Genomic DNA, 26223 nt, shown 5'->3' with positions numbered 1-26223 from the left:
TAATCCCTTTAACATAAAATAGATACAAGGCAACAGATTTTACAGTGTCTACATTAGTATTCTTGAAAATATTTGCTAAAGAATATACAGTATAAGGCTTTTTAACACATTTTGTAATAAACCTCTCTCTTAGTTGTGAATAGGATTCACAAATGAACAGTATATGAAATCAATCTTCAATATAGGTAAGGCCTTTAGATTTACATGATGTACAAAATCTTTGATTATAATCACTCCATTAACTGTACCTGGCAACCGTTACCGGAAGAACTTAGAGGAAAACCCTGTCAGCTATTTACCTGCACTAGTCATGGTCAACTATTTGCATGCTCGCTGGAAATGTATGTCAATCGGTGACCTAGTCTCCGGAAACCCAAGTCAGTCATTACTCCACGTCATCCATTGATCTAGTCTCTGGATTTCTTCGTCAGTCGTGTACATACTCACCAGAAATCCCTGTCATTTATATAACTTCTTCATCCCAGTCAATTAATCACCATAAATAGTGTAATCCCGAAGCGTGTACTGGCTTGAAGAGATAAGCCACGCTAATGTTGTCCAATACATGACCTGCTTATTGTTTTACGGTAATATACCGGACCAAGTCATTGTTCTGCCCAGTGTGTTTATATATTCCATGCAGGTCATATCCGAGTGTTAATTATGCACGTCGTGTCGACACAGTCAATACGTTTTATGCATGGTTAAATGGTACTTTTATATGAATAATGCGACGTCCGTAATAACATTAGCCCAGCCTACCTCTAAGACGTGACAACACAGAACAAATTGGTCCAGCCTACCTCTAAGACGTAATAACATTAGCCCAGCCTACCTCTAAGACGTGACAACACAGAACAAACTGGAAGAACTCTCCGCTCCAGTGGTCAACTCTTGCTAGTTGTCCCCGTGGACAAACTCAAAATCTTTGGTGCAAATTCATTTTCTCAAGCTGCTGCCACTCTCTGGAACTCTCTACCATCAGATCTTAGAACCTCGCCATCGCTGCCACTCTTAAAGTCCAAGCTCAAAACTCATTTTTCAAGAAATATCTTTGAACACCAACTTTCCTGTACATCGAAAGTGTATACATGTTATGCGCTGAGAGCATGTCCCTGAGTGACGTGGATGAGACGCTATAAAGGTACTCTCACTATTATTATGTACACCAAATCTGCAGAAGCTATGATTATTACGCCAAAGCTGTATGCCAATGCTTTTTGGGGTATTTTTGGGGTAACGTAATAGATCGGTTTCTTGAAAGCGCCAAAGATACCGTTGCTCTCAGTCATTATGCTGCGTGATATTGACCACTTGTCACATGAAGATGGCGACTGGAGGTGCAGGAAATGGTCACATATTCGCGACCCATGTCATCGTTCTTTCTTACAATGAGTGGAGTGAGCGGGTTTAGTTTTGCGCCGCTTTTACAATACTCCAGCTATATCACGGCGCAGGACACCAGAAATAGGCTTCACACATTGTTCCCATGTGGGGAATCGAACCCCTATCTTAGGCGGGACGAGCAAAACGCTTCAACCACTCGGCTACCCCACCGACCCAACAGCGAGTGGAAGGAATTTCTTCTACAGTATATTGACCGTACATCAGAAATCATTGTACCTGATAATGTTATGTCAGGTGTCAACTACAAACAACAAGGCGTGCATCTGGTACTTTTAGTTTTAATAATTAGTGTTCATGAAACATCTTTTTATCGGTTTTCCTATAAACCCATGGGCGCCTGACTCCTCAATCCACTCTTCATGAGATGAACCCTGAATAAAAAGGAAATCGAATTATGATATAACTTATTTCACTTGTATGCGATTAACAATGGCGACACTGGAAAATTGAGCAGTCTCCCTGATATCTTATCACATGGTGTGTTTTAATATACGGTACAGTGCATTATCTCCCACAGCTATGCAACACAGTAACCTTGTATGTAAAGGGCCATTACAACAGGCTCACTACTACTTGCAGGTCACAGGAAAGTTTCTCAGTATGTTTGATTGGGTAGCGACTCAGAACGAAACATTTGTGTGGCATTTGTCCAAGGCATTTATCGTAATCCCATACATATGTAATTCTCTGGATAATCGAGGCCAAAACGCATAGATGTATAATACTCTGGACAATCGAAAACGCATAGAGATTTGACACTCTGGACAATGGAGACCAAAACGCACAGAGATGTAATACTCTGGATAATCGAGGCCAATACGCATACAGATGTAGCAGTCTGGATTATCGAGGCCAAAAGGCACAATGATATGATACTCTTGATCGAGGCCAGAACGCATAAAGATATAAAACTCTAGATAATTGAGACCAAAACGCATAGAGATATAAAAATCTGGATAATTGAGGCCAAAACGCAAATAGATATAACCCTATGGATAATCGAGGCCAAAACGCAAACAGCTATCACTCTGGATAATCGAGACCAAAACGCATAGAGATATAATACTCTGGATCATTGAGGCCAAATGCAAAGAGATATCACTCTGGATAATCGAGACCAAAACGCATAGAGATATAATACTCTGGATCATTGAGGCCAAATGCAAAGAGATATGACTCTGGATAACGTTTTGTACTACCTTAGATCAAGTCGTAAGCTTCCATTCTTGCAAGTCTGGCGAGTCTGTTGTAGATGTTCTGTGACCGGCGTCCTCCACGTCCACCACGTCGACCACCACGTCCAAACATGTACATAGGGTATTCGAAGTCTGGGATATCTGGCATGTCAATGTCGTAGCCATAGCTGTATGGATATGTGGACCTATAGCTGGGCATTCTGTAGGCGCTCGCGACGGCGACAGCGACGACAAGGAGGATGAGGGCGTGTTTCAGATGCATGACTGATATATGAAGTCACAAACCTTTTTAAGTTTACAGATCTGGAACATAATTTCACTCCTATATGTATTATATGTACACTGTAACTATCTTGCCATATCTAAGGTTAATTGGACGATTTTTAATCCTTAATCCAAAAGCTGTGGAGGATGATATTCCAAAAAGACATCTGGGGTAATGAGTTATCTCGCCACGCCAAGTGTCTGGGTTCGAATCCCCATAGAGGTACAGTACGTGAAGCCCAAAAACATTGCAACATGTTATGAAATATTTTCGCCCATGTTGTAGCACGAATACCATTTATAAAAGCATGTCAATGACATCTTAATCCTTGTGAAACATTTTCATAGCGTTACAAAAACGTTTTGACGAAAATATCTCTATTATTACGTTGCATTATTTGAATATTCCGCGAATCCGAACAAAACCAACACTACTCGCAATTCAATGTGTGAAGCATATCACGTGAGGAATAATGCCGCAACCTGCACGTGCCTCATTAGCAAACTGAACAGAACATGTCTATATCTACCCTTATAGAACATTGTTTAACTGAACTTGGTTTCAAGAGACTTGAAGGTAAATGTTTTAAATGAAATTTAACGTACCTGTCTTTGTACCTTTCCGAAGCCTAGCCTGCAGGTGAAGAGAGGTGAGATTGTGATACCTGTGCTGGAGTTTAGTCCCTTATAAAGATGTCTGTAGATGGCTGGATGTATGTTTACGAGATCATTAATCACTAATAAACATTGGATGTGTTGATTGGAACAATACATTTGGATGTTGTATATAATGACGTAAGGTCCACCTCGACACAGTTACTTCAAGACATGCTTTATTGCTGTATATTTATGGCATTCAGCAATTACTAAATTTACGATGTTTGATTGTAATGAACTGTGTATGTCAATAACTATATCCGATGAATGTGTCTTGTGGCAATATGTATGTTTGCAACATCTGGTATCGCAATTCTATATTTTAAACTTTGAAATTGGATTTGACCCTACAATTATAAAAGTTAAACACCAGGCTGAAAATATTCGCCGAAACGCTGAAAACGTTAGATCCAGAAAACAACACCGATACTCGTGGCAAATGCATAACCGTGAAAAAAACATTTCTTGTTTGTTTTCAGCAACCTTTAAACAGTGGACTCTGTATAATCCGACATCTGAATTATCCGACAATCTGTGAATTCCGACATATTTTTGGGGTTCCGGCAGCGTTCTTCTATATTATCATCATTTAAACATTGAATTATCCGATATCTGTACATTCCGAATTCCGACACAATTTTCTGGTCCCAATGACATTATTTATCTGTACAATCCGACATCTGTACTTCCTTTTCGTCATCGCTTATATGTACTTACTCATATATATATATACAAGACTTTACATCACAAGTAGAAGATAGAAAGATGAAGAACTATGTACAACAAGAATTACCAGATATGTCAACCTCTGCATTGTTATTGGTGCAAACATTGTCTTCCGTCGTCAAAACAGTGAAAAGATTCATCTAGGTTTTTACTTTAGCCCGGGGCCAAGAACAGGCGCATATCAAGCCATTTTCCCCGTTTAAGCCCGATAGGTTGCAAAGCTTTATATTTACATAGTATTGAGGGCTTTGCCCAACTATTATAGCAAAAATCATGTGTAAGCCCGGTTTTTTTTATAATGGTAGTGACGCCCCTGAAGAAGGTTTAATAATTAAATGATGAAATGAAAGTAACATTGTGACGTGAGGTAAATATCAGTTATGTGCTATTTTGGGGTATAACTGTAGCTGATATAGCTATTGGTGCTATGTTTAAAATTAAAATAGAGATCGCCATTTTTACAGTGAAAACTAAAAGCATCTGTGGGTGGGTGAGTGAGTGAGTTTGACGCGTGGAAAGGTTTCCTGAAGTTACGTGGTGTTAGCATACATGTTAGACCTTGAACACCCAGATAATGGGTATTGCTTTCAGAAAACAAGGATCTTCATACTGATTTGAAACTATCGATTAATTGAATTTGGCTTGTTAGGGGTGTAACTCTGTACAGTCTCAGATGACTGAACCAATGTTGACGGAACCGATTGAGACTGATAGGGTTATGCTGTACTGGCGTGTAAGGGACGTAACTCTTTTTCGTTGACATTGCATTGCACAACTATGGAATCCTAGAAGGGACATTGTCGCGTTGTCGCATTGTCGCCCTCTCAAAAAGTAGCAAAAAGAGGCAAAATTCACCAAAGCGCGACAATGCGACAACGCGACATTTCGGCCATTTGTCGCATTGTCGCGTTTTGAATAATATTTTTCTATTCATCCAAAGGACGACAATGCGACATAGCGACAATTTTCAAGGTCAAAATATGTCGCGTTGTCGCATTGTCGCCCCATCTAAGATGTGTTAAAAAAGCCTAAAAATGAGCGACAACCCGACAATGCGACAACGCGACAATGTCCCTTCAAGGAGTCCATACACAACTAGCTGTCCAGTGTAATATTGCGAACCATTGCAACAAGTACGTTCACCATATCGGTTCTCATCATATATAGTCACAAGGTGAACATATCCCAGACAAACACACACAAACACTTTGATTCCTGTTGGAATTGTTTAGCCCATTCACCACTTAATTGTCTGGCTTGCTGTCAGACCGCCGTCGCATGCCAAGAGAACTGATGAGGCGTCAGGTTGTATTACCAGCCTGGTTCCCTGGGTCTGTTGCGCCTGTGCTAACAGACCCAGGGAACCAGGCTGGTTGTATTACCTGCTTCTGGCAAATTGTGTGAATGGCTGGTGCTACGGTAACTGGTAGGGCAGGGCATGCGCACCCTTTCCGCGAACCCTGTCTTCACTGAATTCAGTGGTCCACTCATTTTCACAGTAAGCATCACTATTAGTAATGTCATCACACTGTACATCAACATCGTTAATTGTATAAACTCTAATATCCTACAAGTATATATTCTCCTTGTTTCTGATATTGTATATCACTTGCTTGATAGTGTTATCATCTACACACATCCATTGTAATAAAGAAGTTGTCTATCCATAAAATATAAATCGTTCCTTTTCACCTGATTAGTTGCCCTATACAAAAACAAATACAAAAAACATGAGTTGCAGAAGATCAATTCTACTCCGGGTCTTGAACACCTTGAGACCGATATTTCCGTTTCCTCACTGGTACACTATTGAATAGTTTGAAAACATGTTTTCGAAGACGTACTAAGAAACTGACGTGCATTGTCCATCAAAGTCATTGTAGACTATATATTCAGTGAACGGGCCCAAAACGTTCCTGGAACAATAAGCTGTTTCCTTGGAAACATTCAAACAAGACTGACAATGACCTTCCACGCCCATTGGCGTAAAAAGCATACCTAAAACATAAATAAAATGTGAACGTTTTCGGTTGCAGATAAACATTTTTTGCATATTCTTTTAGAAAACCCGATAAGTTTATACGACTGAAGAAAACTTGACCATAGACTGGGTTGTTTCTTCTTTACCTATGAAGTCTATCTAGGGCAACAACATATATGATGACATTCCTATAAACATTCGGGGCGGTGGGGTAGTCTAGTGGTTAAAGCGTTCGCTCGTCACGCGGAAGATCCAGGTTCGATTCCCCACATGGGTACAATGTGCGAAGCCCATTTCTGGTGTTCCCCGCTGTGATATTGCTAAAAGCGGCGTAAAAGCAACCTCACTCACTCACTCCAACGAACATACAGATACTCGTTGCACTGTCAATGTAATTTTAGGCAGTTATAATCAACTTTGCGAAATGGACAAAAATTCAGATCAGCAAGAAATGTTTTCTTAACAACCCTCGATAAGTTATTACAATTCCTTCACGATGTCTAAATAACTCGGTTACGAACAGTTTTCTGTTTGCCTGGAAGTCCCACAGTTAATTAAACAAATTATAACAAGCTCCAAATTGATGTTTTAGAAATATCTCTCCATCGACGTCACTAGCCCATTCTTTGTAATCTCTCCAGCCACAAAAACACATTTCAGTCAACACATCAAATATACCACAGGAAACCAAACTTAAGTCATTACGTTGAGTGGCATGAGTATCCTGGTTGCCAGGACAACCATGACAAGTGACCATGTTCTGTGACAGTATCAGTAGATTCTGAAGATAACAAGCATACTTAGGTGACAACGTTGCACAAAGTTATAAGAGTACTTCATCCGTCGTCATCGATTCGTGACGCCTCGATGAAGCAATTGCTTCCTATATTACATGGGTTCAACGTTGAGGGCTTAGTGCAGTGGTTTGAACTTAGATATACGCGGAGAAGGTGTAGATGCCACGGGATGGTGCACAGTTCCTTGGTTGCTCGTTGACTGAGGTGTTTTATATTAGGAAGTGTTCGTTCTTTCTAGGCATGGACATGGTGAAATATATTGATACAGATGTTTTTGTTTCTTTGTTTATTGTTTAACGTTGCACCCAGTGTGTGGTCCTTGGCATAAGCTCAGGTCACAAACCAGTTGAAGTTAAGCAATGTTGGGTGCGGAGAGTCCTTGGATGGGTGACAGTGTTTGGCAGCTTGACCCCTGAGAGTTCTAGGACTTCCGTCCTGCCCCACAACAATGCATATGTGATACATGTGGTCTCACCTTAGGCAAGTGAGTTTGTTCAAAATTGCCTCTGCTCACTAAGAGAAAATGGGTACCGGGTGGGATAAGTCATGTGACTATATCTTTCTCGCGCCTAACAGGCAGCTTAGGTTACCCTGGGTAATAATGTGCCGTGCTTTGATTGTTACGATATAAGCACACCTGGTGAGGAGTTTGGCGCTTTATAAATGGAGTCATTATTGTTATGTTTTACCGATTAAGAATGAAATATGCAGTAGAAAGGGTTCGGGTGATCCTGGCACAGTCAGGCTGGTAAGGCTCATCATCAGCTCGGGGCCCTTGCCCAATCTACACGCAGCCCAGACAGAGATTGGGACTTCTCCCAGGAAATGCTGTCTAGTCGAACCCACCAAGAACTTTCCGGAGAATATGTAGACTCCCCAACACTGCAGCCTTCTGCATTACCCAGAGAGTCTGAAGGGCTGTGCTCCCGGTGGAGAATCCGGGCACTCTCCTGATCTGCGTCAAGAGATCAGGAGGTACCAAGCCAAGGTCACCGAGAGCAATGGGGAGCCTGACGACAGTGTACTTGGGATGGAAGCGAGAAATCTCAAAGGCGAGGTCCGCATATTTAGCATGCTTTTCCTGAATCTTGCCAAACACATTGCTGTCAAAAGGGACAGAAAATTCAATGATATAAATAAATTCATTAGTTTTATCAAAAAAGGACAAGATCAGGTTTGTTGGCTGGAATCTTTCTGAGGCTGTATATGGGCCTATTATAAAGAAATTTAAAAGCATCGTTTTCCATGACGCCCTGGACATGTTCAGGGTCGTACCATAGCCACAGGCATGTCCAAGACGATAGTAGAAGCAACGAGCCATGTCTTTTAAGATATGTTGTTTGTGCCAAGGGAGGGCATCCACTGACAAGGTGTTGGACAGTCTCTGTAAATTCATTGCAAAGTCGACGTTTCATATTGTTATTTTGTTTCAGAATCACATTTTGTTGGCGATTGCGAGTGGGAAGTGACTGGTCCTGAGCAGCAAAAATGAAAGCCCTCAGTTTCACATTTAAGACCAGCCGACTTCATCAAGGCAAAGGAGCAGGTTTGATTACTGGTCTGTTCCACACACATATTCCAGCTATATGACGGCGGTCTGTAAAATATCGAGTCTGGACCAGAAAATCCAGTGATCAACATCATGAGCATCGATCTAGACAACTGGGATACGATGACATGTGTCAACCAAGTCAGCGAGTCTGACCACCCGATCTCCATCTTGATGATTATGAATCTATTTATAATTGTTACATCATTTTACATATTTATTAATGTCAGGTTATATGGCCATGTATTCCTATAACTTTGTGTCTATCCCTTTGACACTCTCACTTATCTGGGGCGGTGAGGTAGCCTAATGGTTAAAGCGTCGGCTCGTCACGCCGAAGACCCGGGTTCGAATCCCCACATGGGTACAATGTGTTAAGCCCATTTCTGGTGTCCCCCGCCGTGATGTTGCTGGAATGTTGCTAAAAGCGGCGTAAAACAAAACTCAGTCAGTCAGTCTCACTTATCTCTGAGACATCCTTGTGTTCGCTCGTCACACCGACGACCAAGGTTAGATTCCCTGCATGGGTACCATGTCCCAGAAATAATACAGCTGTGATAATGCTAAGATTGACTTAAACCATACTCACGCACTCTGTAAATACATCTTCCCTTTTCTCTATCATACAAATCTCAATTCTACCGTTGAATTCTGTCTTCCGTGCGTCTACCATCCTCATCTACGAACAGAGAGCACCTAAAACTAACGCTCTTGGACAGAAACACGCACATTGTCATATGTAGAGCTATTGAGTCGATACGTTCGTAAATATTATTAGTACCAAAACGTATCTTTGTCCACTTATACATTCAATAGCTTCCCTTTTATCTATTTTGTCATTTATTTAGTTAACTTTAAGGCATTCAATCAATTATCAATTGTCGTATGTTAAAATTATTTGCAACTTGTGATGAGTGGTCATTAGAAAACTTCACTCTCTCGACATCGAGTTCTTAACCTTCTCCACTAGGACAAACAGCCTGAAGGTACTTTGAACTAAAAGATCAAAGGTAAGGTGTGTTTTTGATCATCCACTGAGGCCAAAGAAGAGAGTCGTCATTGTGATGTAAAACAATGCTTGCATGGAAAGCAGTATCAACGCTACTGTGACAAAGAAACCGAGAAATCACTGGGAACATATAAACAAATCACAATTTGATGCAGTCGGAATATAAATGATTCATGAATATAAACACCATGTAAATTATCAGGCCCAGTTTAAGGCTGGCGCTATTCCCTATGACATCTACTTGGATCGAAGGCCCGCGCCGTTGGCAGCTTACGAGTGGACTCTCCGTCAACAAAACTAGTTTGTATGTTGCTATGGGTAATAACCCACTGAGCACTTATAAGATACATATTTTAATAGAGAAACGCTACAGCGGCAGTCTAGAGACTCAGGAGATGATGAAGAAATATGTCGTGTTGTAGTAGCTTCCCGTCCCAGGCAAAATAGGGGTATGTATACACGTGTAGATAGTTGTTGACAATTGATGAACATACTGACATTCTCTTTCTTAGGAACTCTGAACGCTCTGGATTACTGCGTTCAGTGTAATTCTTTGAAATGATCTTTAAAGAGAGAAATGTAATGTATTCGATTCGTTTAATGGTCGTTTAATATACTCTATGCAATGTGCCCGTTTTGTGGGGATGGTCTTGTAGATGAATACCATACCTTATTAAAGTGCCCATTATACACACATCTAAGAGACAAGTATATACCACTACATTACCATAAGCATCCATCTAAACAAAAATTCATTCAATTACTGTCCAGCCATGATACTACTATTTTTGAAAATCTATCAATCTATGTAACTAAAATGTTTAATGTCCGTAATGTAAACCTTGCGCTTGTATAACAAACCATTATGTTTGATTTATTTATGTAATTATTCTCTAGTGAGTGAGTTTAGTTTTACACCGCACTCAGCAATATTCCAGCTATATGGCAGCGGTCTGTAAATAATCGAGTCTGGGCCAGACAATCCAGCGATCAACAGCATAAGCATCGCGCTCTGACCACCCAATCCCGTTAGTCGCCTCTTACGACAAGTATAGGTTACTGAAGATCAATTCTAACCCGGATCTTCACGGGTGGTAATTGTACTATAGACCTCACAGGCCATCATCCACGAAATAAAGAGTCTGAGTCCGATTAATAGCGCAGTCCCTGTGGCCTAGTAAATGGAGTGTCTGCCGGAGAGCGTTAGGTCGGTAGTTTGATCCCATGACCACGTAAAGACTTTAAAGATGGTACTTGTAGTTGCCCTGTCTGACTCACGGTTTCGTTAACATGCTTTCTTGAGAAAAGGTAGGATGTATCTTGTAATACATCAATTCAAAACTAAACTATTTTCTAACGTACGTACCTCTGACAAGTGTAAATTGGCACGGCTCCCACAGTCGAACGCTGTGAACACACAATACCATTTGGAAAGTTCAAATCCCAGATGCAACTCACCCCAACACTACTAGAATCTGTACTTTAGTGAGAAAATTTAATCCCAAATATAATGTACATAACATTTGCCCACTTACTAATAGGTCTGTATTCAAAGTTTCAATGACAACAATTCGGCGTACACTTTCTTTTCCCCTCACTACATCATTTGAAATCATGAAGACTGAAACACTGCCGACTACCTCAAGTCTCGTCCCTTTGAAATAGTTTACATGCCTATTCTATTAGAAAGCCGTAAGCATGGTTCAAGTCAAAACAGGAAATTGCGTCTGACATCATTTCTGTCACAGATGCGTCAAAATTGGACATCAATTTAACACATATTATATTTTTGAACGAGTACGTTGGTTTGAATGCTGCTTTGAGCTATCTTTGCGTATTCCCACCACTGGTCAACCTAATGTGTAAGATGAACCGGATAGGCTTAGGTTACAAATATTTACCTCTTTATTGAAACCCTGGAATTCGTAAAGACCAACGGAAGCGTGCTTGGCGAATTAACATTGCTCTGATTATTTTGAAATGTCCTCCCAGATGTAATGTCAGGTTTAATATGGTGTCAGTGTTAATGTTAAACACACTACTATGGTATTAACAGAATGGTTCGCCAGTGTTAATGTTACACACTATGGTATTATCGTCTGATTATGTGACGTTAAATGTCCTCACCACAGAGAATGGTTCGCCAGTGTTAATGTTAAACACACTACTATGGTATTATCGTCACGATAAGACTGAAACATTGCCGATGTGACGTTAAATATTAACTCACACACTCACTATGGTATCAACAGAATGGTTCGCCATAAAACTGGACGTGTTTGTTTCCGTGTTCCAAATATTGACTTTGAACTACAAATCCTCTCAACGCCCAGTTTAACGCCTTATGGACTACCGGGACGGTGGAGCTGTCTAGTGGTTAAAGCGTTCGCTCGTTACGCCGAAGACCCAAGTTCGATTCCCCACATGGGTACAATATGTGAAGCCCATTTCCGGTGTCCCACTCCGTAAGATTACTGGAATAGTGCTAAAAGCGGCGTAAAACTAAACGGATTCACTCACTCATGGACTACCGATATGTCCAACCTATGCTTGTGGTAAGAGGTAGCCATACAGCTGGAATGTGAGTATTGCGTATAAAAAAGCAAACTATCGATGAGAAATATTCATAACCTCTAACACCCTTGCTTATCCACCATTGCATCTCCATTTTGTTTTGATAAATATCAAGCACCCGTGGCTTCGTTTAGAAAGTGACGTCACAACCTCCATCCCGCCTATCACTAACCTAGCACATAATTTTACTCGCTCGTGAATGTAACTTGTCAGTTACTTTAACAGCGAATAGTTCCTTGGAACCTTTCTGCAATACTATATTAGATATGTTCATCGTCACTACAATTCTTTAACGAACTACATGGTCATAATGCTCTGTGATACGTGGCCCTGGTAAGTTTCTTTATAGTATTGAACTATATACTCGGGAGATTCAATCATGGACTGTTTAAGGGACATGTTTGTTCACAGCGCCAATCTCTGTGTGACACGTCATGTTCCCAAATCGCCGTGTATTAGCCAATCCGAGTTTGGTAGTAAATCTCTGTCAGTACCATCAGTGGGTTCGAGCATCTCACAAAATATTCAACTTCCTACGAACTGCATTATTGTCAGGTTTTCTCCCACACATTGACCACCACAAGTTAGCATGTAACACTCATTCTACAATGACTTCAGTAAGTACTGGATTGTGATTAGCTAATTAAAGTCATTCAGAGTTATACAATCACGTTACAATATATATTTCCAACACAGTATGTATGTTTAAAAAATCTTAATAACGCGGTAGAATGGAGATAAACAAACTACGCGTTTGGGTTTAAATAAAATTTATAGCTATTATAATTTCACTACATACCTCTGATTTTCCAACACAGTATGTTTGTCTCTTAAATGGAACATTTTCCTATGTCCGTGAGTATGTTTTAAGTGTTTTACAATACACGAGTTCTTATCGTGTCGCGTCGTGTCGAGTGGTATCGTCTCCACATGTGATATCATTTCCTGGCCACTGGTCACATGTATCTCCCTGTCCGGAAAGAGTAAATTTCTCCATTTTGCCAACGATTTAGCCTTGGTGGAAAGATTAGTTTCTGGGACACATAACATGGATATATACTACAAACAAAAAGTATGGGAACACCCTAAAATTTGATAGTCATACATAAACGTGAACGTGGTGAGGTCATTTATAGCCTAAGGTAAATGCAACTTTTTGTGTGCTTAGTGGGCACTTTAAACGACATGTTGGAACATTCAGTGGAGCAACTAATTCAATATTTGTTTAGTTTGAGTGAAATGAAATATTGTCACAACAGTGAAAAACAAGGGTGCTTAAACACACCAGCACCATGTCCCAAACACAACAGTTAAGTGCATATGGACGACGGACTTCCCATGCAGCTTGTGGCAACGTTTCCTTTAAAACAAGCTACAGACAGTATTGAAGCCTCACAACTTCTTCACCATGCCACAGCGCAGAATTTTGGCACCCACGACAGAAGCAGAGCCATTGCATGGTTACAGCATGGTGATTCCATAAGAAATGTTGCTCGCCGTCTTCAAGTGTCTCCCTCTGTCATTCACAGACTTAGGGACAGGTTCCAGGCCACTGTTAGACAAACCTCTCTCTGGAAGACCCAGAAAAAGCACCAAGGGCAGATGACCGATACGTTGTGCTCCAAGCCCTTCGGAACCGATTCACAACTGCCAGTGCACAGTTGCCGCAAGCTGCACAGGAAGTCTGTTTTTTCCACCTGCACTAGGCTCTTGTGTTTGGGCGTTTGAATCAAACATGGTGTTGGTGTGTTTCAGCACCCTTGGTTTTCGCAGTATTTGACAATATTTCATTTCACTCAAACTTAACGGATATTGAATCAGTTGCTTCACTGACATGTCGTTTAAAGTGCCCATTAAGCACACAAAAAGTTGCATTTACCTTAGAGTATAAATGACCTCACCACGTTTAAGTTTATGTATGACTATCAAATTTTAGGGTGTTCCCATACTTTTTGTTTGTAGTATATATTTCCTTGCCACAAAGAATCAACGTATGTTCGCAGTTTGTTCATGTGCCTGATACCACTGAGAGCCCGTGGAAAGTCACATCGATATTCTAAGAGGTGGATTCATGTCATCGGTGAGGACGAACAAGGATAGGGTTGTTATAACTGTGAATGGCTGTTATGTGCCACCGTGTTCCAACAGCGTGGAAGCGTACCATACACTTTGAACCAGAATCCATAGATTATTAATATTTGCTTGTCTTGACCATAAAGTAACTGAAAGTCAGCATCCTGCTGTTTTGTCCATATCATACATTGTATCATATATTCATAAACCCAGCTATATAATAACGGTCGTCACGATATGGCTGAAATATTGCCGATGTGACGTTTAATAATAACTCACTCACTCATATAATAACGACATGATCCATTCAAAAATAATAAGAACGTTTTAAAAGAGCAAAACAAAGAGTCCGTTGTACAATCCAGAGTGTGTCAGTGCACTTTCAAAATGTGATGTCACCAGGCGTACCCGAATAGGTAGAAGTTTCCTGACAGAAACACATGCAAAGGCGAGTCAGTTGTTCAACTGAAAAAACCATAGGCTCATATGGTAACAGTCAAAATGAGGAATTGTATCGGGCATTATTTTTGTTCAACTGAAAAAACCATAGGCTCATATGGTAACAGTCAAAATGAGGAATTGTATCGGGCATTATTTTTGTTCAACTGAAAAAACCATAGGCTCATATGGTAACAGTCAAAATGAGGAATTGTATCGGGCATTATTTTTGTTCAACTGAAAAAACCATAGGCTCATATGGTAACAGTCAAAATGAGGAATTGCATGTGGCATTATTTTTGTGTCTGAAATTTGGAAATGTTCTTGAATGGTGTAATCATGAACAAACACCTTTTGTGCAATAGTCGTGTGATACTCTTTGAAATCTTCCCCGAATGAACATGCTTTATTGTACCTTAAAGGTTGTGAAAGGCTGGAATTGATAGAATATTGTTCGACTGAAAGTGAAAATTGATTATTGGAAGGTTGAATTCACCCTTCAGTCCACAGTTTTCTGGATAGATTTTTTACTTGCTATATTTATGCATAGCTCTCAATCTGAAATATATGAAACAAGCTGACTGGTGACGTTTAATTCTAGTTCAAATCGGTAAATCATTATGTGACCATTTTTGAGCCATAGCAGACCATCGATATATCTGAATGTGCCGGGCAAATTCACTTGTCATTTTGCCAATCAGAAGTTCCTATTCATCTATTCACATGCCTAACGAATACAATACACTAATAAATGAGAGATCGAAATTTAGGTACCTGGAAATATCTTGTTCTAGTGATCCACTACAAAGACACTGGACATGATATTGTATCTTTCGTTGAGAGAACCTATTCAAAGGAAATGGGACTTCAAAGAAAGTGACATCCGATTTAATTCATGTTTAAATCACGCTTCGAGTCCTGTATTCATATCATTGGTATCATTCTGTTCAGTGAAGCTGCATGATTCGTGCTACATAAACCCAGTGATGTGATATTGGCTGGCACATTACATTGTTCAGCTGGCAGACTTCTTTGAGAGGCATGTAGAAGATGCAGTAACAAATAAGGTTAAGATATATGGATAAACAACTCCTTTATTACAAATATTTGTAAGATCGAACACCGTTATCCCGATATGGTTGAGTGGCATATATACACGTATGAGGAAGTGATTAAACGGCAGTAGATTGGGTCGTGGCTACAATAGAGTCAAGACGCCTGTTAAGTACACAATACAGTTGATTTTAGGTAAGATGTTCTAGCAGGTGAAATCAATCGTATAAACAAAAGGAAACAGCAGAAGAGTAACGACTGAAGGGAATGTTTGATGGTGAGCTGAGGTATGTAGTAGGTATGTAGATCACTGTTATTTGGCGGTTGGAGGATTGTTTCTTGTGTGTTTAAGTCGTTGGGTCTACATGGTTTCATCCCACTGGAACCTTGTGCGAAATACGCATTATGTCGGAGAGCGCACGTTAAATCTCCAAATCATCAACATCATCGTCATCATCATACCCGTGAAGATCCGGGTTAGAATTGATCTTCCGTAACCCATGCTTGTCGTAAGAGGCGACTAACGTGATCGGGTGGTCAGGCTCGATGATTTGGTTGACACTTGTCATTGTATCCCATTTGCGTAGATCGATGCTCATGATGTTGATCACTGGATTGTCTGGTCCAGACTCGATCATTTAAAGACCGCCACCATATAGCTGGACTATTGCTGAGTGCGGAGTAAAACTTAATTCACTCACTCACTCATCCTCCTCCCACTGGATTATGTGGCCAGGGTTGTCACGGATATAGTCTGGATAATCTGACAAGTCTCCTGGTTAGTTACAGAGGCACTGTCCAGGTGATGCAAGTCGTAGTATTGGATCATTCAAGTAAAGTGCGAAATATTTTCTTCATATACATACACTGTGTTTCCCGAACCAAACCTTTACTATAGAACTCCCGTTACATGTAGTACATACATGTTTGGTGCAATACACAAACACCTTACTGTCACTGGGGATTCCGGATCCAACAGATTGATTAGCAATGATCAGGTGGTTGGGTCCAGATCTTCCAGCACGCGTGATACCTCTGAAATATTACCAAGCCGACGACTTCATGGATAACAACGTATTTCCGATGTAGATTCTTACTTTGTTATCTTATCTTCGTTAGTTGCCAACTTCTGGAAAGCCGATCAAACAATTAGCTGAAACGTTGTTGACTCACTTTAATTATCCGGTTTTAATTAATCACGGATGCTTAAAATCAAAATATTATATATTGCTTTTAATGCTTATATTTACAGTATGGTTACTATGTAATCAGCGTTGAGATTTAACCTGCCTGTTAACTACCTGTTTACATACTCACTCACTCATCAAGAGCGGTTTTACAGAAAACATGTCTGTGTTTTAATATGTTACATTTTGCACGATTTCCTCGAACGTAAATTCACCAAAACGGTTGCAGTAGACGCTATGGAAAACCGTATGTAATTAATTCAAAATTAAAGATGACATGTACAGTTCGCTCGGAATGTCATCAATCATTTGACCACAGGTAACTTCATGACGTCAGAAACTTAATATATTATCAGTTTAACCTTCAGTTAAAAAAACGAATCGCCTTTAGATGGATGGCATCTTTCTTTGGAGACAGAAAAGATAGTCCTCATTTGCCAAATATATATGAATATATATATATATATATATATATATATATATATATATATATATATATATGGCAAATGATATATATATATATATGAATATATATATATATATTTGGCAAATGAGGACTATATATATATATATATATATATATATATATATATATATATATATATTCATATATATTTGGCAAATGAGGACTTCATCAAGTTCTCTGGAAACCTGTTTCTGAAGACTACAATTCATTACCTATCAATATTCTGATGTTGAATATTTTAATAATTGAAAGGAGTCATTGCCAATCAAACCTTATATCATCTTTTCAACAACAAAGTACATTAAGAGGTACATACATTATTGGTATGTCCTCACAGATATATGAAAATTTCTCCCACTGAGTCTATGTTTTCTTTTTCAATAAAACGTTTTCTAGATTTTTGAAAATTATAACACTACGTGACTTAAACAGTTATACTTGAACACCTCTTTTAGTTCATGTTTTCAGATCGATACAAGAAGCAGTTCGTTATGAATGCAGTGCAAGCAATACCCAGGAACAATGGGGAAATGGATTCATGTTTGACTTGCATCTCCAATGTGTAAAACCAAATAAAAATGCCAAAATGAATTTAGCATTAACCTGAATGGGTAGAACTATCTTAATTCGACATTTTGAGTGTTTTCTTGCTTGTTTTCTGCAGAGGTTGTGTTGACCGATCAATAATTCGCGATAAGATCGACACGTAACGAGAATTTGTAAACACAAGAATATCTTGTATTCAAGGCTGGGCTGACACAACATGGTATCTTATTGACTTGACAGTTGACAAGACATTGTGTACATCTCTAACCAAACTGCTTGGAAACCAAATGCCGACGATGCCAAGCTCCCTTAAGATACTGATGTAGGTGGATGTGTCTTCGTTGGTAGTGGGTAATGAGAAAGTTCCTTTCAGTGATTCCGTGAAAGACCTTGGTGTTTTTCTAGACTCAAATTTATCCATGGAAACACACGTAAACTCTGTTTGTAAGTCATGCTATTTTCATCTCAGAAATATTGCTTCCATTCGTGATATTCTGACATTTGATGCAGCTCACCACCTAGTTCGTTCACTTGTTCTCTCACGTTTGGATTATTGCTGCAGTCTTCTTGTAAATATCCGCCAAGATCTATTGTCCAAGCTCCAGAGGATTCAGAACTCTGCGGCGCGATTGATTTGCCGAGTCAACAAGCGCAGTCACATTACACCATTGCTGATACGCTTACATTGGCTGCCCACGAAACAGAGAATAGAATATAAAATCCTCACTCTCGCTTTCAAGTGCCTCGATGACAAAGCTCCAATCTATCTGAAAGATCTCCTCAGTGAATATGTCCCACCACGGCTTTTAAGATCAAGTTCTAATTGTCAGTTGAATGTCCCCAAGGTCAGATTAAAGTCATATGGACATAGACAGTTCTCTTACACAGCTCCCCTTTTCTGGAACTCACTGCCTCTTCACACATCCGACAAGCCGCGTCCGTGGAATCTTTCCAGTCCCAACTGAAAACTTTCCTTTTTTAAACAAGCTTATGAACTTTAATCCTTTCTTCAGATCACTCTATCTTTTAGCGCCTAGAGAAATTGCCTTGCAGTTTGATTTGTGCGCTATACAAGAACACTTATTATTATTATTATGATGTTTATAGTTGTAAAACAAGACGTAATTGTCAGGTCTGTCAGAGAATGAAGGAGTGAAGAGATGCTGAAGCTTTGAACAGTATCAGCCTGATGTTGGAGAGTATCCAGTCATACAAGGTCGCAAAAGTTTATACAATGGTGACACCAACGAAAGCGAATTTCATTATGACAAAGGATTAAGGACATACTGTATGTTTCTGTATTACTTTTGACTTGCCTCTACGTGTGTTTGTGACGGATACCGCCGTCGTGACAGGATACGTGACATTTTGTACGAAGACGATGTTATTACTATCTGTCAGTGACAAGTAAACAATCCTTATTACATATTCCAAATCGTCGAGTGGACTTTGTTTTTAACATAGATTTCCTATGATAATGGAAAGAGCTTTGTTGAATCTATTACAAATTTCTACTTTCATCACTGAGTTATACTTGCCAAATAAATTATGACTAACAAATTGCAAACCTAAAAGATTATTATCAAAAGGAACCTAACAACAGTACACATTAAGGAGTATTGAGCAAATTTTGCACATTATCTTGTTTTGACAATTGTGAAGGCAATCAGATAATCTATATTTTCAAAGTTATTGATTCCATTAAAAACACTGTCACTTACATTAGTGTCAAGAATCAATATTAAGTACAAGGAAAAGATTATCACCAGAAAATGTCAGAAAGAGCACAAACTTGAAATAAAAGAAAGAATATTTCCACAGGGCTACAAAATACTTTAAAGGGCGTGTGGTTAAGAGTCGACCATTTGATATACGTTTGGTCAGTAGAAAGGTTTAACAAAAATACTAATCTTCAAAAACCCACACAAAAATCTATGTTGTGTGGTGGATTAAAAACCAAAAATTTAACATTTGGCCTCTTATCATTTGGTTTTATTTTAAAAAATAACTGTATTGCGATATATTGGGAGCCTAAGTGTTTCACAGTGGGTGACATCGATTGTACATGCAGAGCCTATTTTCAACATGCTAAAGGCTAGCCTTAAAAATAAACTTAATGGTTGTGATAACAGAAATATCGAATTTAGATTTGATTTTGAGGGATTGTATTTCGTTTTTTATAAAATGTATTGTATGTAAAGTATGCTATTTTGTCAGTCAATTACAATGGAAAACGTCAGTGTGAATGAAAGTCTGTAGATATGGACTTAAACCATAAAGATAATTACAAAACTTCATATATTTTTTGTTATTCAATATACCGGTTCTGAGAAAAACACTGCAATACGTATCGTTTGAAAGCGGTAATACCGTGCTTTCTACGGCATTATAAAGCTGTATATTATGGCATATTTTCTGTTTAGTTGTACGAGAGTCTGGGAGTTAGGACGAAAGCTGAATCTGCAAATGCTGACATATGTTTATATGTCAGGATAGATAAATAACATTTTTGCGCACTACATATTTTCAAATATATTATTTATGACTTTTGTCGGTAAGTTATAATATTCTTCCGCTGTATTTTATATTTTCTCGCTACGTGACCTTGTTTACATGATGCACAGTGACTGATCTAAATAAAATAGAATACTTTATTATCGGTGATATGAAACATTTCTATAGACTTATTTCTCTGTTTACCAATAACATCCAATATATGTTTTATCTGGCAAATAAGTGTTTTGGAAATCATCATGCACCCGGAATATGACGACATCCAGTGTCCTTCTGTTTGTGCAGGATGTATCGAGATGAACTTCATCGTTTTGCTCCGTGTTTTGTTCGTGTAGCTTCTGTGTTTTGCCTTGAGCGACGTGTTTTATAACTCGCTAATTTGCACATGGCTATTGATGAAGTGATAAATGTTGCATAGCCTGCATAATCAAGAGACAGTTGTCAATATTTATCGAGTCTTATCCAAATTATAGTTAGATGTTTCTGATCATATATCATTAATTGCCAGAAACCTAATTTTAATAAGGTGGTAATTATTGGTTATGGGAAGGTGGGCGAAGGCCTGAACATACCTGATCGGCAGTCAGTGACAGAGAGTTGTTTATGTACATCCCCGTGAGGGAAATATAACTGTTATGCAATGTAAAGTAACAATCGTGTGGTTTATGTACCTCCATGAGAGTAAACACAAACCCATGAGGAAACACGTGATAATAATGCTGTTACTTGTGCCCCTCTCCCTGTGTAGACACGCAGCAATTAGGACATACTAAGCATAATCAAGTTATACCCCTTCCAGTGAATAAACCCATAGCATTAGGCCATGTAAAGTATAATCATGTTATACCCCTTCCAATGAATAAACCCATAACTTCAGGTCATGTAAAGTATAATCATGTTATACCACTCCCAGTGAATAAACCCATAACTTTAGGTCATGTAAAGTATAATCATGTTATACCCCTTCCAATGAATAAACCCATAACATTAGGCTATGTAATGTATAATCATGTTTTACCCCTTCCAGTGAATAAACCCATAACATTAGGCCATGTAAAGTATAATCATGTTATACCCCTTCCAGTGAAAAAACCCATAACATTAGGCCATGTAAAGTATAATCATGTTATACCCCTTCCAGTGAATAAACCCATAACATTAGGCTATGTAAAGTATAATCATGTTTTACCCCTTCCAGTGAATAAACCCATAACATTAGGCCATGTAAAGTATAATCATGTTATACCCCTTCCAATGAATAAACCCATAACTTCAGGTCATGTAAAGTATAATCATGTTATACCACTCCCAGTGAATAAACCCATAACTTTAGGTCCTGTAAAGTATAATCATGCTATACCCCTTCCAATGAATTAACACATAACATTAGGCCATGTATAAAGTTTGTACCCCTTCCAGTGAATATAATCATGTTAAACCACTATAATCATGTTATACCACTTCCAGTGAATAAACCCATGAACCCCTTCCAATGAATAAACACATAACATTAGGTCATGTAAAGTATAAAACCAGTGAATAAACCTATAACTTTAGGTCATGTAAAAGTATAATCATGTTATATCATGTTATACCCCTTCCAATGAATTAACACATAACATTAGGTCATGTAAAGTATAATCATGTTATACCCCTTCCAGTGAATAAACCAATAACATTAGGCCATGTAATGTATAATCATGTTATACCCCTTCCAGTGAATAAACCCATAACATTAGGCTATGTAAAGTATAATCATGTTTTACCCCTTCCAGTGAATAAACCCATAACATTAGGCCATGTAAAGTATAATCATGTTATACCCCTTCCAGTGAATAAACCCATAACTTTAGGTCATGTAAAGTATAATCATATTATACCCCTTCCAGTGAATAAACCCACAACATTAGGTCATGTAGTGTATAATCATGTTATACCCCTTCCAGTGAATAAACCCATAACTTTAGGCCATGTAAAGTATAACTATGTTATACCCCTCCCAGTGAATAAACCCATAACATTAGGCCATGTAAAGTATAATCATGTAATACCCCTTCCAATGAATAAACCCATAACATTAGGTCATGTAAATTATAATCATGTTACACCCCGTCCAGTGAATAAACCCAAAATATTTAGGCCATATCTACAATCATGTTGGTTATGTACTGCCCCCCACATAGCATTAGGCCATATCTACAATCATGTTGATTATGTACCTCCCAGTGTATAAAACCATAACTTTAGGCCATATAGTGAATATAAGATATGATCATGTTGTTTATGTACCTCCCAGTGAATAAACACATAACATTTAGGCCATATCTACAATCATGTTGATTATGTACCTCCCAGTGTATAAACACATAACATTTAGGCCACATCTACAATCATGTTGATTATGTACCTCCCAGTGTATAAACACATAACATTTAGGCCATATCTACAATCATGTTGTTTATGTACCTCCCGGTGTATAAACACATAACATTTAGGCCATATCTACAATCATGTTGTTTATGTACCTCCCAGTGTATAAACACATAACATTTAGGCCATATCTACAATCATGTTGTTTATGTACCTCCCAGTGTATAAACCCATAACATTAGGTCCTGTAAAGTATAATCATGTTATACCCCTTCCAATGAATTAACACATAACATTAGGTCATGTAAAGTATAATCATGTTATACCACTCCCAATGAATTAACCCATAACTTTAGGTCATGTAAAGTATAATCATGTTATACCCCTTCCAATGAATTAACACATAACATTAGGTCATGTAAAGTATAATCATGTTATACCCCTTCCAGTGAATAAACCCATAACATTAGGCCATGTAATGTATAATCATGTTATACCCCTTCCAGTGAATAAACCCATAACATTAGGCCATGTAAAGTATAATCATGTAATACCACTCCCAGTGAATAAACCCATAACATTAGGCCATGTAAAGTATAATCATGTTACACCCCTTCCAGTGAATAAACCCAAAATATTTAGGCCATATCTACAATCATGTTGGTTATGTACCGCCCAATGTATAAACGCATAGCATTAGGCCATATCTACAATCGTGTTGATTATGTACCTCCCAGTGTATAAACGCATAACATTTAGGCCATATCTACAATCATGTTGTTTATGTACCTCCCAGTGTATAAACACATAACATTTAGGCCATATCAACAATCATGTTGTTTATGTACCTCCCAGTGTATAAACACATAACATTTAGGCCATATCTACAATCATGTTGTTTATGTACCTCCCAGTGTATAAACACATAACATTTAGGCCATATCTACAATCATGTTGTTTATGTACCTCCCAGTGTATAAACACATAACATTTAGGCCATATAAAGCATAATCATGTTGTTTATGTACCTATCTTTATGTTCATGTAAAGTGTAATCCCTTTGTGTAAACACATAAAATTTATTCCATATTAAGCATAACCGTTATATGTGTGCCCCTCTACGTGAATTAACACACAGCATTTTGCCGATATATTGTAAAACCATGTTGTTTATGTATCTCCCCTATGTTTACAAGGGCCAAACACGCATCATAAACTTAATAAGACGGGCTGGAACCTGCTTCGGAGTCCAGAACCATGATGCCATCACACCCAGTTAGCATACCAGTATAGCATATGTTGTACCGACTGCAAAACGTAGGAACGACACCGTTACACCATTCCTTTATATATCTTCCGGGTGGTGGGGTAGTCTAGTGGTTAAAGCGTTCGCTCGTCACGCCGAAGACCCGGGTTCGATTCCCCACATGGGTACAATGTGTGAAATCCATTTCTGGTGTACCCTCCGTGATATTGCTGGAATATTGCTACAAGCGGCGTAAAACTAAACTCACTCCCCATATATCTTCCTTTTTAGAATGAAATAACTTATCAAAATTAAAATTTCGTGTTAATACTTCGAGCGTCCCTTAAGTTCATAACAAACCAGTTCCAGAATGTGTACGGTATAGTCGAGGCACGTGCAAATCACTCGTCTGAAGTGGAACAATATCTGCCTTGTATAGAGGAACCTACTATTAAGTGTGCATGTACTCTCTGTTTGAAAGATGTCTTTATGTTGTAGGAAACAGTGCACGGACTTTATGAACAGCGTCTTCTGCAGTAACAATGCTTACACAGCTACTGTGCCTGTGTTCGATCCCGGTTGTAACGTGCGGAAGTGGTTTCAGTAAGTACCATACTCCATTTCCCACTGTAATCAAGAATGTACTCTGCATGGTCCGCTAGTTCTGTCATGTCAGTCTAGATAAGAAGTAGCAAGGAGAGGTTTCAGAGTACTTCCGTCAACGGAATTCTGATGAACGACCGGGTCATTATACCTCATGGCACTAAGGAACATACACTCAATGTTTCAGAATAGTGAGTAACAAGGAAACGAGTGATAGCCTTGTTGGTTTCGAAGCACAACATTATTATTTTGTAACAAAGCAGAATATTGATGACTATTAATGTTTTCCTTCTCTGAGCCTTAGCAGAGGCTACCCGTGAAGATCCGGGTTAGAATATTGATCTTCAGTAACCCATGCTTGTCGTAAGAGGCGACTAACGGGATCGGGTGGTCAGGCTCGCTGACTTGGTTGACACATGTCATCGGTTGCCATTTGCGTATGCATTTGATCACAGGATTGTCTGGTCCAGACTCGATTATTTACAGACCGCCCCATATAGCTGGAATATTGTTGAGTGCGGCGTTAAACTAAATTCACTCACTCACTCACTTAGCAGAGGCAGTGGGTCCGCCCAGCAAAACTCAGTTTGTTGTAGCTTATTTTGTATAAACGTACAATCAAACACCGTTGTTTCGGACGTTGTGTCCAAATTACGATAGACTCAAAGCAAACGCATGGTCGCCTCATTTGCATTTTACGGTTGAATAGAACACTGGATTACTCGAGCATGTACGTAGATCCCTTCAGATTCGACACAATGGTATTTGACTGTATACATGGTTTGACAGATGGCAGTAGGATTCCTGGTCCTTCATGTCAATTGTTATCCAGAGGTATGCCAGATATGTGTTCCATGGTATTGACACATACTTGTATTGGAATGTTTTGGCAACAGCGTCAGCCTCAGTAAGTCCTGTGAATAATTCAGTACGGACTGGGCCTGAACTATATCTACGGCTATCCTTCATTGATATTTGATCCAATGTTTAGTTACATGTGTGGAAATGAACGGGAGATCTGTCTAAACCGACATGAACACCCAGGTGGGTTGTTGAACACACACCTAGGTATGTGGGCGTTCGCTATGATCAAACGTGTGTTGTTCATGGAGTGAGTGAGTGAGTGAGTGAGTGAGTGAGTAAGTTGGGGTTTACGTCGGCTATAGCAATATTCCACTAATATAATGATGGAGTACGCGGGCTTAACACATGGTACATATGTAGGCCTTTTTAGCTATTTAACCACCCTTTTAACTTTTAACAACCTTTTTACCCCACCACCCTGCGCAGACATAATGAGAGGAACTAGTTCGGGGTATCACACGGACACAATATTTCACTGGTTGTGATTGTAAACCAGTTTCAACAACTTTCAAGCATTTATTGCATGAATGAATGAGAATCACACCACTTCGTCGTGAGGATTATTTAGAGAATAACCAACATGTTACGAGGAATTACTGATGAGTCGCGAATCTTGGCGAGATACGGACACCGTTTGTAACAATGGACAGGACAACCCATTTTCCCGGGATGCTACTAGGTTATCCTACACATCAACCATAAT

At 39.0% G+C, this 26223-nt stretch overlaps 1 protein-coding gene and 2 long non-coding RNA genes across 3 annotated transcripts in view; 1 reads left to right on the top strand and 2 right to left on the bottom strand.

The window, feature by feature from the left end:
- Positions 1–52: 52 nt before the first annotated feature.
- LOC124259051 lies at positions 53–26024 on the bottom strand. Its single transcript, XR_006893745.1, has 3 exons — positions 26014–26024; positions 20797–20811; positions 53–233 (listed from the first exon to the last, which is right to left on the bottom strand). It is a non-coding gene; the product is annotated as an uncharacterized LOC124259051 (long non-coding RNA).
- LOC124259044 lies at positions 1672–3574 on the bottom strand. Its single transcript, XR_006893740.1, has 3 exons — positions 3474–3574; positions 2607–2906; positions 1672–1778 (listed from the first exon to the last, which is right to left on the bottom strand). It is a non-coding gene; the product is annotated as an uncharacterized LOC124259044 (long non-coding RNA).
- Positions 9960–26223, top strand: part of LOC124259015 (serine-rich adhesin for platelets-like) — a 35729-nt gene continuing 19465 nt past the window's right edge. The window contains exons 1-2 of the mRNA XM_046693085.1: positions 9960–10035; positions 24552–24656. Coding sequence (XP_046549041.1) covers positions 24596–24656 — 61 coding nt within the window. The 5' untranslated portion in view covers positions 9960–10035; positions 24552–24595. The remainder of the gene's footprint in view (positions 10036–24551; positions 24657–26223) is intronic.

The sequence above is a fragment of the Haliotis rubra genome, unplaced genomic scaffold, assembly GCF_003918875.1.
Source record: "Haliotis rubra isolate DU_JTF1 unplaced genomic scaffold, ASM391887v1 Scf118, whole genome shotgun sequence".
In the NCBI taxonomy this organism is placed as follows: domain Eukaryota; kingdom Metazoa; phylum Mollusca; class Gastropoda; order Lepetellida; family Haliotidae; genus Haliotis; species Haliotis rubra.
The sequence above is the reverse complement of the archived record's forward strand: the minus strand, read 5'-3'. Positions and strand labels throughout refer to the sequence as shown.